At 37.9% G+C, this 16,071-nt stretch overlaps 1 protein-coding gene across 3 annotated transcripts in view; it reads right to left on the bottom strand.

The window, feature by feature from the left end:
- The window catches only part of ITGA8 (integrin subunit alpha 8), a 113,361-nt gene that overhangs the window by 31,066 nt on the left and 66,224 nt on the right, over positions 1-16,071 (bottom strand). For all 3 annotated transcript variants that reach the window (XM_064505992.1, XM_026098730.2, XM_064505993.1), the window contains exons 22-25: positions 13,950-14,029; positions 10,658-10,738; positions 5,715-5,820; positions 3,632-3,790 (exon numbers count right to left, since the gene is read on the bottom strand). In XM_064505992.1, coding sequence (XP_064362062.1) covers positions 3,632-3,790; positions 5,715-5,820; positions 10,658-10,738; positions 13,950-14,029 — 426 coding nt within the window. The remainder of the gene's footprint in view (positions 1-3,631; positions 3,791-5,714; positions 5,821-10,657; positions 10,739-13,949; positions 14,030-16,071) is intronic.

Raw genomic sequence — 16,071 nt, 5'->3', positions numbered from 1 at the left:
TGAACATGCTGTTCTCTGGTGCAGTGAAACATCAGTCCCCACTCATGCTGTCTTTGCCATTTGTGAGCTTGCAGGTCATACCTGCCTACAGTCACCTCTTTCCTAGATTGAAGTGTCCCAGTGTACTGAGGTCTTTGCAGCAAAGCTGTTCCATACCTTTGATCAGTCCTTTTGCTCCTCTTCAAACCTTTTGCAAGATTCTCAATTTTACTATCCTTTCATGTCCCTAACCCCCCACAGAAAGCAAAAGCTATAGGAAAGGATGCAAGGACCTGAAGAGAGCTAGGTTCTGAAATCCAAGAGGGGCCAGGCATATAATGTCCTTAGCCTGCTTTGGAAGTCTCAGCCAGACATCCTGCTGCTTACACAAAACCTGAAGGAAGCTGCCTCTGCATCCTGCTCCCATCCAAAGCAATAGATAACATTATGTATTTGACACCTAATTTGTGTATTCATGCTGTTCAGTGCTTTGAAAAGCTAAAATAGGAAAGGATGTTTAAATTCTTGCAATAATGACTGAGCATCTAAAGCCATATTCTCCTAAGACACATGGACCATTATTTCATTATTACAGGCAGATTTCTCACAAGCCTCATTAGAATTTAGTCTTGTTTATGTAACAGATGTAATCATTATCAAAATGCAGTGGGAGAGGAAGAGCAAACTCAAAAGGCTGAAAAATCGTCACAAAATACATTGCCTGAAAATGTCATTAAGAACTGTGGCTCTTTTCCACCCAGCTCTTCCCTTCTGACAATAATGCTCCTGTCTCAGCTTAAGTGAAATTTAAAGTAGAAAGCAGTGGCTAGGGAGAGAGGGATGCTAAACTCCTTTTCATGTACTTGCAACCTGGTCTGGCCAGTGCCTTTGAGGTGCCAGGCTTGCAAATACAAATGTAGCAGTGCAGCTTCTTGCTCCTCACCACTTTTGAAAAATAGATGGAAATGGGGTAGAAAAAAAAATATCTAGTTCAAAACTTGCTGTGTTTTGGGTATAAAATAGAAACATTTTCTATTTTCAGTTCCCTATCACTCATTTCCTTTTTCTTCCTCAATGGAAACTAAATGAAAGGGCTGAATCCTAATCCCTCTTGGCTTCCTGAGCGAAACAGAAAAATTTAGCCATAACAAGTATGGTATAACCCAGTCTTTCTATATTCTTGTAAGTGTATACTGTAGAGCAAGTTTAAGCTAAAGCCTTGTGCTGTAGCTACTGCAGTGATGAGCAATACCCTTTGCTAGAAAGACGTCTCTATGTTCATCCACTATACTAAATTTGATCCCCTCCTGGTATGCAAAAGATACGTAGCAGTTTTAGCATTTGGAACACAGCTTTCCTTGCAAGATGTTTAACAGACTACTGGTTAAACTCGAGAAGCGTTGTTTACTCCAGAAGTGTCTGGAATCAGTTATGCTTAGTAGATTGGATACCTTGTTTTTGATGGGATAGTATATAGAGCTGTGTTTTGCTAAATCTTCTGACTTTGAGCCAAACCCAGCTCTTTTTGGGGGATCTGCCATCACAAACACAGATCTTAGAACAGGGTTTTAGACAATGGCATATCAATACTTTACCGAGGAGGCTGCTACTAGGCTTCCCCTTGTTTAAGTTTCCTCCAAACTCAAGAGATCTGCAGCTCTGCTATAAAAGAAGAGCCATGCCCATGGAAGGGAAAGCAATATGGACAGTAAATAATACTTAGAAGTGACACTTTTGAAAAATTTTTGGGGGGAATTGGTGGCTTTTTTTTCTTCTTTTTGCTGGTGTGATTAAAATAATTACAGAATCCTTTCTGAGTAGAAAAATTAAATAACCTGTCATGTTGCTGACAGAGCTGTAAGTTTTATGAGTTAATATTGATTAAGCCATGAAATAACTGTAGACTGTATGAACCCTTTTATCAGGTGGTAGTTCATGAAAACCTATTTTTTGAGTACATTCCATCCAGAATGCTGTTTGGTAGATTCACTTCATAGGTTATTCAAAGCATGTGCCTTGAAAAATTAAAATCATGAGCTCTTTAAGACAAGTAAAAAAACACAGGCTTCTAAACTGACTCCCCTTTTACAGAGTATATTGTCTCATACTGTGCTGAACTTAAACATACTACAGAATATACTATATGATATTAAAAATATGTATCTTATCATATACGTGTTGCAAGGAAAAAAACCCCAGCAACAATACATGCTGGGTACTGACTGGTTAAGAAGCACTCTGCAGAAAAGGACCTGAGTCAAGCTGCAGAAGAGCCAGCAGCAGACCCTGGCAGCAGCAAGGGCCAACAGCATCCTGGGCTCACTCGAGGGGAGTGATTATATGCCTCAGCTCAGCACTTGTCGGATCATGTCTAGAATATGGTGCTCATTTTTGGAGCCCCAGCAGAAGAAAGGCACTGATAAATCAGTGAGGTGGTCAGGGCTGGAGCACTTGCCCTGTGAGGAGGGGCAGAGAGGCCAGGGCTTGTTCACCCTGGAGATGAGATGGCTTTGCAGGGGACTGAAGCCCCCCAGTACTTACAAGGAGGTAATCCAGAAAATGGAGCCAGGCTTTTCACAGAGGTGTATGGTGGGAGGATGAGACACAATGGGTATAAATTGAAACAAGAGAGGTTCCAACTGCCTAGAGGGACAAACCTTTTTCCTTAAGAGGACAATCAAACATGAGGTACATGAAGGCACAGGTTGCTCAGAGAGGTTGTGCAGTCTCTGTCCTACAAGGTATTCAAGGCCAATATAGATAAAGCCCTGAGCAACATGGTCTGACGTCACAGCTGACCCTGCCTGAGCAGGAGGTTGGACCAGAAACCTCCTCAGGTCTCTTTCAACCTGAATTATCCCCTGATCCTGAAAAAAATCACCATACAAACTAGTTAGAAATTATTTGTACTAGAATAAAAAACTAAAATTGTGTTACACCCTTTAAAGATGCATGATGCCACAATACCTTGCATTCTGGCTGTCTGTTAAACAACTCTGAGAACTTCATGTCTTTCAATTTAATGATACTGTACTATAGTGCTATACAGGATTTCCCCCAATGCTAATAGGTCTGGATGTAAGATTTTTGGTAAACAAACCAGCGTTATGCTGTATCAGGCTAAACTGGAGAGCTGTGGTACACTGAGTATTTGCAACATGCCAATGTACATCCCTTGGCATAACAATGGCTCATGTCACCTTTGGAGTTCATCTTCTAAGCACTGGTATACAAATGACTTTCCAAATTAATGTACTACACTGGACACAAGAATTTTCAGGGTCCCATGAGAACTGAAAAATTTTGTGTCATCTAGTCAAAGCCACGTTAAAAATGACTCTTACAAAATAATACTGCAAAAATAATACTGCAAATTCACATTTTTAAAATTATCTTGTATCTAATTCTGCAATACTGCATCAAGAACCAAGTTTCTTCTCATAAGAAGAGTACAGAACCGAACTCATATCACACAACACAACTGTCACTACTGGACACATTCGAGACTCTATATAACTTGCTCCTTACCTAGGAAAATCATCTGAGGATCACTGCGAACAATTCCCTAAAAGCTCCAACCCACTGTGAAGTGGTAGGCAGAAAAAATCAAGCAAAGTGCAGAGAGGGATGGAAATGATTGGGGGTGACTTACCTTTATTTGCATTATATTAATAGGAGAGCTTGTTTGACAGTGCAATGGTCCATGTGTCTGAATATGAAGAATGTAAAGAAGAAATTCTTCTCTACTGGACACAGGCCAGCCGACATGGAGAACTGTACTGTTGATAGCACTTGGTCCTATATTGTGCAGCTGTCAAACAAATATCATCAGTGTACAGATACCCAAGGCAGAAAAAAATGACATCATCAGTGTACAGGTTTCCAAGGCAGAAAATAATGACAAAAAACACAGCAATCATCACTTAGACATCTTCAAATTCTTAATGTCCACAACCCTAAAGTGCTTTGGGAAAGAGGTATAAATTATTATTCTCACTTTATTGATGGAGAAACCTGTGACATGACCTTTCCATGCTATTCAGAAGGCCGGTGGCACATCTGGGAGACCAACCTGTTTTGTCTGCGTCTGTATTTAAGAAACCCATAATCTTTTGCATTTTTTCCTATATATGAAAGACCTGAAATTACCTAAAAACAAAAATAACAAACCCCAACCCCCAAACCAAAGCCCACTAGCAAAACACACTATACAAATATATACAATGATCTTTAGCAGAAAATACTGGAAAACAGTAGCTGAAACTTTAGGATAGAAAAGAAGCACATTTCAGGTTGCAGCAATAGAAAGTTTTTATCAGACTCTTCAACTAGTTTTTGTGGTTAACAACCCTATTTTCAAACCTTCTCAGTTCAAGTTTCCCCAAAAGAAAAAAAGAAAGTAGTATTCCTAAAGTAACCTCCCAGGAGATCATTTTTTCCCTTGGAAAATGAGTAAAAATAGAAATAATTGAAATTAAAAAATTATGGGCTATTAGAATAGTTTTCTTCTATCAGTTTACAGCTTGGAAAATATCTAACGACTGCATTAATTTTGGATATGTGCTAACACTGGGTATGAGAGCTAAAGAAGCAGAATGTCACAGCAGAAAGGAACAGTGTAGGGATCTTTACTCAAAGCTTCTAGAGATGCAAAACAGCCTCCTTTTTCAAATGTATAGAATTTTTGTGATTCATGGGCTTTATTTAGAACCAAATAAATCCCACTTTCAATCTTGCATCTTCTTCAGTGAAGGGTTTTAGGATGTGGAGCTTACATTTTTTTATGCTTTGCTGCTATCAATAAACGACCAAAAAGGTTTCTTTAATCACTGTAACTATATAGTCACTCTAACTATTCAAGTATGCTTGAAATCACATATATTGCTCTACCAACAGTCCAAATGGGTGAGATAGGAAGATCTGTTATAGATTTTTTAACAGAAAAAAATGTATTTAGATGCAGAATTTACAAATAATATTTTATATTTTATAGTCTGATTCATTGCAGTTCAGTATTAGCTTTGCAAAATTTTAACCTGTTGATTAAGTTCAGTAGTATATATTCTCTTCAGTGCTGGTTTGTGAATTATAACCATATGTGAAGCACTTTCTTTCACCCTCTTGAATAAAGGTCATTCATCGAATTCCAGAGATTGTCTGTATTTCATATAGTTCACTCAAAGCACTTGTTTCTAACCTGAACGCCTCTCCTTTTTTCATTTGTGAAACACCAATAAAGAAAACAACAATACAGGATAGAAATATGTGTACTTCAAGAGTTAAGAGTTATTTTCAACAGAATATTTTCTGGGCAACGAGACAATGTTACTTTTATGTCTCTACATTTTTTCAGTTAGCTAAATGTTAAAGGAAACATATTCTTTCCTGTTCATAACACCCAATTTTTTAACGAAAATTCAGTGAACTCACTGGAAGTGTTTGACGTGGACTCTAATGAGCTTCCGTGCACTGTTTCTAATTCTGTCAAACATCCAAAATATTTAGAGATCTCTTAAATGTCAAAGACAGATTCCTGGCATAAACTAGTGTCTCTGCCACTAACATGAATAGGTACTGGAGTTGTGAATTCCCAGATTAAATCTGGACCATGTGCTAAAGTCAGAATATTTACGTATTCTGCACTTTATCTAGTTGCAGATAAAACAATGACCCAAATTCATCAGGATTTCAGGAGGAACAGCATCAAGTCCTATGGAAGCATACATCATTTTTACCTCATAGATGTGTTCTACTAAAGGACCAATTTCTTCTTCTTTTGTAGGTTCATCTTTGGGTTCCCAGTTCTGAAGTGGCAAAACAATTTGTGGAGGGTGAGACACTCTGTAATATATAAGGAGGATTAAAATGGTAGCCGTTGCCAGTTATCAGCTGTATTACCTTGAGGCAAAATTAAGACCACAGTAGAAAGCCGAACTCTTAAGCACATTTCATTGGAAAAGACATTTCATTTAAGGCAGATCCGTTGGAATTAGGTGAGGTGAACAATATGATGTTTCCATAAAGTCCTACCAAATCCTTATAGACCACCTAGGGACAGCATTTCAGTTTCATACTTCCTCTGAACGATGGTCCTTTCCAAACAAGGGAGTAAGTCTTTATTCTCAGGGAGAAATGCAGTCTGTCTGGCATTTAGATCATTCTCCCTGATGAGGTATCTGAACAGATTATCCACTGAACTAGAGTAATGGTATGTAAATAAACGTATTTTCTCACTCTCCTCCAGAGTCTGCAGGTGCTTAATGCTGTGCATCCTTCTTCCCTGCAATACAGTTTTTAGTAACAGAGAGATTTATTGAAATGCTGTTACTGTAAACTCCTCAACATCTCTGTTATGAATCCTTAAAAAACCTGACAAAGCAGTCATTTACCTCATTTTACAGATGGGAAACTGAGGTACAGATAGGGCAAATTACTTCCATACAGTCACAATGGAAACTGATGCATCAAGAAACTGAATTTAAGGCTAGAGCCTGAAATACTGCAGGGCGCTTCCCCATCTGCTTTGCAACCAAAGTGGCACTTAGGGTGATTGCCCGAAAACAGTGTTGCAACATTCAAAACCTAAATCAAACATAAATGAAAAGACAATGACTTAGACTTTGACATCTTTCTGCTATTCTGCTACTTTATTATCTTTTCCCTTCGTTGCCTGACCTCAAGAAAGGACCAAGCAGCCTTCTTCTAACGTTTCTATTTGAATCACAAGCATTATTTTCAATAAAACTTGGAAGCTCCCTGAATGGGTCTCGTTCTGGTACTAACTTTAACCTTGTTTAGCTGTTGAGATCTTGGGAAAGCAGATCCCAAGAATTTCTTTTAGCACCATAGGTGAGTTCTGGCCCAGGTATCTGTCATCTGCCTGTATCTGTCATCTGCCTGTACTGGAGGTAGCTCTTGGTATTAAAACAGTAAGTATTACTCTTTCTTTACAAAGGTCAGCTCTAACTCAGTTTTGCTGGTTTCCAGATTTTTTAGTGTACAGTAAAGGCACAAAATTTCAATAATTGTTCTGCCAAAGCTGGAATTTTTGCTGACAGAACAAATATAAATAAGAAATTAAAATTGCTCATGAATTTTTTGCAGAATATAGTGTTTGACTAAAAATAGAAGACAATAGTGATGGACCTCTATCTGCTGACGTTAATTCACTTTCCATTGAATCTAAACACAAAAGCATCACTCCAAGTGCAGTTCGCCCATTGAGAACAGAAGACTGGCTGTTTTTGTTGCAAATGTTGACAATTTCAAAATATTTTTGGAAAAAAAAAAAGATTTCTTCTGTCTAGGTCTTATGCCATGTACAATGAATGAAATGTCTGAGAGAAACTTGGCAACAGAATACAGCTTCTCAAAATAACACAGGACTCTGGAGAAGAATCACTTAATACCATATGGCTGAAAGTATGAATCTTTATGAAATTTAAGGCATCCTGGAGTATCTGGCTAACTTGAAATACTGCCCCAGTATTCAAAAGGCCAGCAGTTCCTACTAACAAGTATGCCAGAAGACAAATTTACAAGCTAAAACCAAATAATAAAGAAAATGAAACATATTTATAAAAAGGTAATTTTAAATGAAGTACTTTGCCTAACGTGTTATATTTCACAAATGGTCTTGCTTGCAAGAAGTATTTTAATTATAAATCATCTCTGGAGAACAGGAACTTTCCTGTGTTGTTAGAAAAGCACAGACATAGGGATCCTTAAGCTAACACACAAATATTGCAAGACACAAAGCATACATGAACAAAAAGAAGCAGGCAAAGGTTTTAAAAAAATCTCTGTTTTCTGTTATATTCCCTGTGTAGTCTTTTTCTTATCTACAGAATTATAAAGTTAAATGTAGGCATTTAACTAAAATGTTTACAAAGTTTATAAGAATATGCACATCTATTTTGGAAGAGTTTATAGAGAAAGACGGTTTATTTTGAGGACTTCTGATATTGATGTGAAAGAATTAAAATTAGATCAAACTGAAATACTCTCAGTTTTGGTTATTTTATTTTGTATTTTTAACATTTGAATGGTTTATTAGTTGAGGATTTTTCCTAGACTTTTAGGTGTTCAGTCAAACAAGAGTGCCGAAAAATAAAACAAAGGAAGCAAGTTCTACAAAAAATGATTCATGGGATATACAATATGTATTCTGCCTGCTTCAAGACCTCCCAACAGAAATTACTTCCTTCCTAAATCCCTCACTCCTCCAGTGCTCTTTCCGTAGTGGGAATGACAATTGCAACTATAAAACACTTAAACTTCTTATAGAAAAAAAAGGTAAGCAGAATAATCAAATCTCAACAGTTAGCAGAGGAATTATTCATTGAATAAACTATCTTACTTTTTTTTTTCTTTCTCGCAGAGGTGATATTTACATGCACTCACTGTATATGTATATATATGTGTGTATCCACATGATTTGCTAACTGTGCTTAGTTTTCCTCAGTAAAATGTATAATGATTCCAGTCCCACTTCATAACTAAGCCCAACTCTACACACAGGAATAGGGAAACCAATGCAGGATGTTTCCCTGCCCAAATGCGGATGCAGTCTTTTATTTTCAACTAGGAAATACTGAGCAAATAGTTCCCTTGGAACTGGGTATGTTTCAGCATATCTGAAGTAATTAGCAGGATCAAAAAGCATTTGGGAATTTTCCTTTGTATATGCATGCTATAGTGTATATGAAAACCAACGGACTTAAGAGGAAAGAAACTGGGTCACTCAACTAAATAATTCCTCTGTATTTAATTGCCTGTTTTTTAGCACTATAGACAGCAATTCAAACCCCTTTTTCCTTCTTGTGGGCATGCTCTCTTTAACAATTGAGGTTGTTTTTGCCATTTTCTGTGCCTATTTATTAAAGATCTTTTAATTAAAAAGAACATATTATGGCATAGAAAGAACATGATGGTAAAGAACCCAAAGAGCTTGTAAGATTCTTCTAAGAAAGGGATGAGGAACCTCAATGAAAAAATCAGAATCTGCAGCCCTGAAAGCAGCCCTTACTGAAAAGCCTCATGTATCCATAACCATTTCACTCGGGCATTGAAACTCCCGCCATTCCCTAACGTGGGTCCACACCCATGGTAGCACCTGGCAGTTGTTCTCTCTCAACATTTTCTCTCACATCTGCAGCCCACGGACTAACCCCTTTGAATCTCATTTTCTCAGCCTCTACTTCTATTTCTGTGTTACCTTCCCCCTTACTTTGTATTTTTCACCTTGTTAGGTGACACTTCCTCTCTAGCTTGTTTCCTGTGACCACTACTAACAACTACAGAAAGTGAAATCCCAATCTTATTTCTGTTCTTGTTAAATAGGTTGTCTTTCTACGGCTCCTTTTTGGAAATGCAAGCATTAACCTATGTCCACACATTCCGTTGTGTGCCGGTCCTCTGATTTCCATTTATCTCCAACCTTATGGCCTTCTTAACCTGGAAAGCACTTATAAATTGCGATGAAAAATACTTTAGAAAACTCCCCATTAGTTTTAGCTGAATATTAGACCAGAAAACATGATCTCTGTGATCTGCAAAATTGTTGAATTCTTTTCCAGCACTAGGTAATCAAAGTATTGTCTTATAAGTAATTTAATAAATGTATTTTTATACAATCCATAAATACATAAATAAATGCATTCCTATTTGCATACATCTAAGGTAAGGAGTCAGGTGGCAGCCCCTAGAGGTCCATCATATAAGAGACCTCCACCCTTCCTGCATCAGCCAGGTCTTATGGCCTGACTATGGAAGTGAAGCTGGGGCATGTCCCTACTGCTCCTCTGCTGCAGTGCTGAGCATGGGTAAGGTCCAGGGCTGTAGTCTGAGAAGGAGAGATGGAGGAAATCTGAGATCTTAGACAAAAAGCATTTGGGACAATTACTTGCTTTAAAAGAACATCCTGCTGATTCCCTCCAGGATGCCAGGATAGGAGTCTAGTTCAAAGGCTTTACAGGGCAGTCTGAGATTCTTCTCAACTAATTGCATTTTATAGTTTTCTAAACCAAACTCTATGTGAGAATACAGAAAGCAGGAATTATAATCCTCAATCAAACCCAGTGCCCATTTATTTTCAGTATCCCTTGTGTCAGTGGACAGACACCTGCTTCTGACAGAAATGTAAGAACCCTACAGTATTAGCTGATTGAACTCCAGTCATAATCATAGCTCATTCCTTATTCAGCCTCTCTCCCAAGGTCTCACTCTGCTCCCTGTTAGCATATGCCTTGCCATAAAACATGCATTTCATCATTCCAGTAATAAAAACAGCAGATTCTGCTTTGGTATTCAGAATTAAGTGCATAGATGGTTTCACAAGCAGACCCACACATCCAAACAGACATTCTGCATTAGCAGCATCCATAGACACGGTTTGAATGCTCAGATAAAATGGTGGCTCCACGTGTTGTTATTACAGTGTGAGATTCTAGTGCTGTGTTTGCACAGATATCCGTAAATGTAATGGAGTCCATGTGGGCAGTCCTGCTTTACGCGACAGGGTAAGTACTTAGCAGCTGCATCCTGCAAAGCTTGCAGGGTGAGACTCCCTACGAGTCTTGGGTGTTCTTGGTGGGTAAGGCCCTCGAGATTATAATATGTAGGAAGATTCACTACAAAACATAGTTACTGTTATGAATTGAAATGGTGGAATACTTACCCTCTGATCTGTACTTGAGCCACAGCACTGATGTTGATATGGAGGTTAACTAAATTGCTGGTGGGATTAATCTTGTTAGAACTGGAAGAGATGTGCACACGGGTTAAAAACGGTTATTTAACAGAATTCTGCATTGTTACACAGCATTGCAGTATAGAGCACTGAGAACCCACAATGTCTAAATTTAGGAAACGGTGCTATTGGACATCATAGAGCATGCAGCTTTTTGTTGCAACTCTTCAGTCATGTAGGACACTGGTATTTAAGTTTGATATTACTTGAGCTCATCACATGTTTAATAACATAATCAACTCAAACTTCCATTAAAGAATCTTATGCCTGGATATGATGATATAAATCTATTTAGCTCAAAATATCATGTAAATTCCCTTATTAAGTTATGAAATTTAGCTATCTGTATGTATCTGAGCATCTGAATAGAATCCAAAGTTGTTTCATGGATTGGAGGAAGACAGTATTAATGAACAAGATAGCCTTTGTTATAATAAGATTTGCTTTTATGACTCTCCAAGCTTGTGACTTCTGCAGGACAAAGTCTCTAAAGAAAAATAACTGCAATAAACTGTTTCTTCCCCTTTTTTTCTCCCCTCCCCCACTCAGAGTCTTTACACTTTAAATCCCATTTAGCAATGAAAATAGATCCCTATGTTTAAAGCCTAGTGCTCTCATTCATTTTACTGTCTTTTCTTACTCCATCTCTTTAGTAGCCAAAGCTTCTTTCACTTCAGCAGGCCTATTTGTGTGACTATAGCCCATTCATGCAAAGAAAGGTTTGTAGGTACAAATTCATGGAGATAGTCAAAATAAATATCTAGAGATTTAGAATTTATTTAATTATGGGATTAATGATACTAAATTTGCAGGTTTTTTTCAAGCAAGCCTGGAAGGGCTTGCTTCACCCATGGAGACTAAATGTCTAGTCCTGTCACAGTTTACTGTTATCACATCTGGGTAGCATCAGTCAAATGAAAACATTCAGAGCAGGCCAGCACTCCCAGCGACTGACTCCTGAGAAGTGAAGGGTAATACTGCTTTGATCCAGGCCTTCTGGTTACAGATTGCTAAAATTAGGGGTAGCTCTAATTTGTTTGTAAACTAATGCAGATTCTCCTCAAACATTAGCTGAACTTTTGATGTAATCCTCTACTGCCATTGCTTTGAGCTGCAGTCACTTAAAATTTGCTTTTAAGTATAAAAGTGACTATGATTTGTCAGAATAAGTTGCTCTCCAATTTGTATCATGGTAGTACTTTCCATAGAGTTAAATCACAGATTTTGATTGTATGTATTTGGTATTCAAATCTTGTTTGTGCATTATGGTATTTCATAGAGAAGCTAATAGTTTAAATAAAAGTTTCAGGACATCTCCCTCTCTGAAGAGTCTATACATGCATAGCAAAGCACACATTAGAAAAGGAATCAGATTTGCCTATTTCCTATAAGTAATGAGCCTCAGTTCTGCAAATCAAAGTATTTATTTTTCACTCGATGTCTTTGAGTAAATTAAAGGTCTCTCTGTAAAATAACTCAGGCCAAGACACAAATTCAGACATGTTTTCTGCTTCTCTTTCTTTCCATTGTTGGTCATTTCCTCTTTCTGATCTATGGTTTTCTGTGTCCTTATTTTTTAAAAGATTGTTTATCTGTTCACTAATGAGGTAAAAATGTATAAACTGTAGTGCTACTTGGGAAGGAATGTCCAAAGCAGTATGCTTTTAACAATAAGGTATATTCCCTATGAAAGAGGCTTTACTTTTTTGGGGGGCTTTTCAGCATTTTGATGCCACTTTGTGGAAACTGCCCTGCCTTCTTGATAGTCCAACAGATTTTCTTCCATTACAGTTTACTGAATCACACTCATGGAGGCAGTACGGGATGTTGCTATCTCTTCAAGTTCAAATTTATTTTTCAGTAAAGCCATAATACTTTTTTCCACTGAAGTGAAACCCTCAACTCTTCTTAGGTAGAAAGATCTACCCACAAAGCTCTGAACCTTCCCAATCTCGCAACAGGAAAAAGGTGGTCAGGAGAGCTTCTGATACACATTTCAATCTTACAACTGTATTGGTTGACCTGACAGTGGACAGTGGTCTGGACAGTGGACCTACAACACAAAAGTTATATAGGCCTATCGTCTGCCCAGACACCTCTTTGACTTCTGTGGTGAGCCAAGTGCTGTGTGTGTCTACTGCACTTCCCCAGTTTACGAGCCTTTCTGCACAGCCTTTCCTTCCAGAGTTACATTCTGAAAACATGACTTAAACATTTTAAATGTCTCAGTTATTTACTACAGTGAGCATGATCAAGGCCCTCATTAAAGGCCAGACATGAGCAATTAAGTCTCTGTGTGTGGGGCAAGAAGGGCCCCATGAGGAACACTAGTGTATATTTGATGAGGACAGATGTAGCAGAAGCCCTGCCACCTACTGAAAGAGTCTCAGGTTTGTTCTTGCCATTATTCTAACCCAGCCATTCTTCTCCGGAGAGTCCTGTGCCTTTTTGTTCCTGCGAAGAAGTATTGCCCAACATAAAATAGAAGAAGATTCCCCAGCAGTAGTATTTCACTCCCGTAAATGTGGAGGAAACTAATGGAAAAATGACAAAGGTTCACCTGAATCAAACAAAAGGTTTTCTCTCTTCATGCTAGTATCTTTAACTAGATCCCCTATAAAATCTTCACACTTGACTTTCAAGAAACATTTTTAAATATTCAAGAAGCAAAAATCCAATAATTTCAAATACAAATAAATGAAGAGAAAATCTTTCTAAAAATATAGACAGAAAAAACATTGACAATTTTTTTTAAGTTACCTCTTTTTTTAAAAAAAAAAGAGAACTGTTGAGCAGCTTTAACAGCTCTCCTTTTATTTTCTACATTGGTGTGAAGTGGTGGATGATGTTTTTCTTCAGAGCATGATGTATTTTTAAATACAGCACTCCGTTACAAAGGGATCATTGTTTTTTAATCCTGAAGTGGAGAACCAAGTGCAAATTTGGCAAATCTGTGGAAGAACCTCGGAACACTGGCCAAATCAGTTAACCTGAATTTTAATGAAGTGAAATCCTCACAATAACCCTAAGGCTGATTTAGCTGAATGCTAACAGAGCTCTACACTCCACTTCTACAATCCTCCTGAAGAAAGCTACCATAGGAAAGCCCATGAAATAACTACTGACATTGAAGAGTAACAGTGAACTTCTTATAAATTAAATTCAGATATTGACAGCAATTTGGAATTCAAATAACCATATTCTTGATAAAACATCTAACCTTTTTATTTGAAGCTCAAAACTGATGTTGAAATTGTCATTTTCGAAATGCTGAACAGAAAATCGGATGCCTGTAGAGAACTGGGAAAGAAACAAAACAACCAGTTAACCAAAAATGGCAGGTCATTCCCTATTGAGAAAGCAGTACTGCTTAATGTTGCACTTTATGGCCTTGTATAGGAGACCGTTATTTTTTAAATCACTATTTAATAATATCATTTAGTCAGTTTCAGGAGAAAATACCACCTATATATCTCACCAGATGGAAAACTTGACTGGACAGAGGAAAGATCTAGAGGAAGAGGGAAGCATACGCCTGAGAACACAACGGTGTCCCTCCATTGCTTTATACTGACAAACCAAAAGAAAATAACAGCTGTCTGGCACCGCTCTTCCCTGCCCCCATCCATGCATGCCTTCCTCCAGGTCTCCAGGGCTTCCTTCCCCTTTGGTTGTCCTAGCCTTCCTGTCTACAACTGTGACATAAAAGCTGCATTTTTTAGGTGTTGTGAGGCTGACTGATCACTTGTTTTTCTTTTAGAGGCTAAATTAGTAGAAGCTTGCTGTTTTAATTAGATTTGGTTTCGTTTTTTTCACTGCAGTTTTGGAGAGCTGCAGTTCAGTTAAGAGGAATATGACTTCAAAGTTATATTTGCAGTGCAATTTGCCACGACATGCAGCTTCTGACCAGTGAAGGTAAAGTGTAAGCTGGTAAGCCCTCAAACTAAACTAAAAGAGACGAGATCTTCCACCAGTGCATTTTGTGTTTATGGAAGAAGGGAAGACTTCAAGTCTTCAGAGTCTGAGCTTCCCCCCTCTGATAACTTCCATTTGCTTTGCAGGAAGGACATGGAGTAAAGCAGAATGAGGTAATTCAGCAAACAGAGTGGAATTCCAGGGCCAGTTAAGGAACGGATATACAGCAACATATGGTGGGGTCTCTGTAACCCTCCCGTTGGACACAGATACAGCCTTGGTATGCAAGTGGTAGGGGAGGAGGGGCAGATGCCATCTGTCCTCCACATTAAATTAATAAAATTGCACCCTGATGTTTAAATTAATCCTTCTAATTGCCTGCTTTCAACTGCATGTGTTTTGAATTTGGCAATTTTTGAATTCTGAATTTTGTGTTGAGACTGACAGCAAAGTACACAGCCTGTAATCTTGCATGACTTCTCACTCCCCCCTGTACTGACCGATGGTAGAAATTCCTGCCAGACAACTTGCACATTGTGCTTTCTTTTTTTAAAAAGATGGTTAAATATATGTGGAGAAACAATCATCCTGAGAAATTCATCAAATGGCATTAGGAAATGAGGACATCAGGGCTTCAGTTCTGCCAATATTTCAGTATATTACACCTGAAAAGTTCTTTTCTTCATTTTAATATGCTTGTTTGGGAAAAAAAGAAAAAGAGTTGTCTGCTGGGCGTGCTTTTCTTGGCATGCTTGGAGCAGTGTCATCAGCAATGCAGCAGGACATGTACAGTAATGTACAGTCTTCCTTTAGGGACCATGATTCGACATCACTGAAGAGGAAAGATTTTCCTCTGTACTTACACTACTCGCAGAGGGGGTCACATCAGTTGTTTGAGCAATTTTTCGTTTTCAATTCATCGTTATTTTTTAAAAATCTTCACTTAATTTTCCCTCTTTCTTCACTTGCAGTGATGGATTGCTGAATCTTAATCCATCTGCAGAACTAGACTTAGCTAACATCTTTCAATTACTTAATTCAGTTGTCCTGTACTGAAAGCAATATTGCCAGCCTAAAAGAAATGGCAAGTTCAAGTCTTTGCGTACTGATCATTTTAGCACTGCAATTATAGCTAATCTCTCTTTTTGGAAGTAAATTTTTTAAGATGAAAACATAATGCTCTTTAAACTAAACAGAAATGGAATAGCTGACCGAGAATAAAGATGTAAGCTATTGTTATGACCACTCTGGGGAGATAATTTTAACAACCGTCTTGATACTTCACTTACATTTAAAAATCACATAATGTTGTTTTACTCTCCAAGACAAACATTTCCAAATATGGAATTCAAGATTTTTCTCACTGTTTTACATCAGTCTGTACAGATTTGTTTCCACTTCTAGCAAAAAAAAAGATTTAGTGAACC

Source organism: Dromaius novaehollandiae, chromosome 2 (assembly GCF_036370855.1).
Source record: "Dromaius novaehollandiae isolate bDroNov1 chromosome 2, bDroNov1.hap1, whole genome shotgun sequence".
Lineage (NCBI taxonomy): Eukaryota > Metazoa > Chordata > Aves > Casuariiformes > Dromaiidae > Dromaius > Dromaius novaehollandiae.
This window is presented reverse-complemented; position numbering and strand designations above follow the sequence as displayed.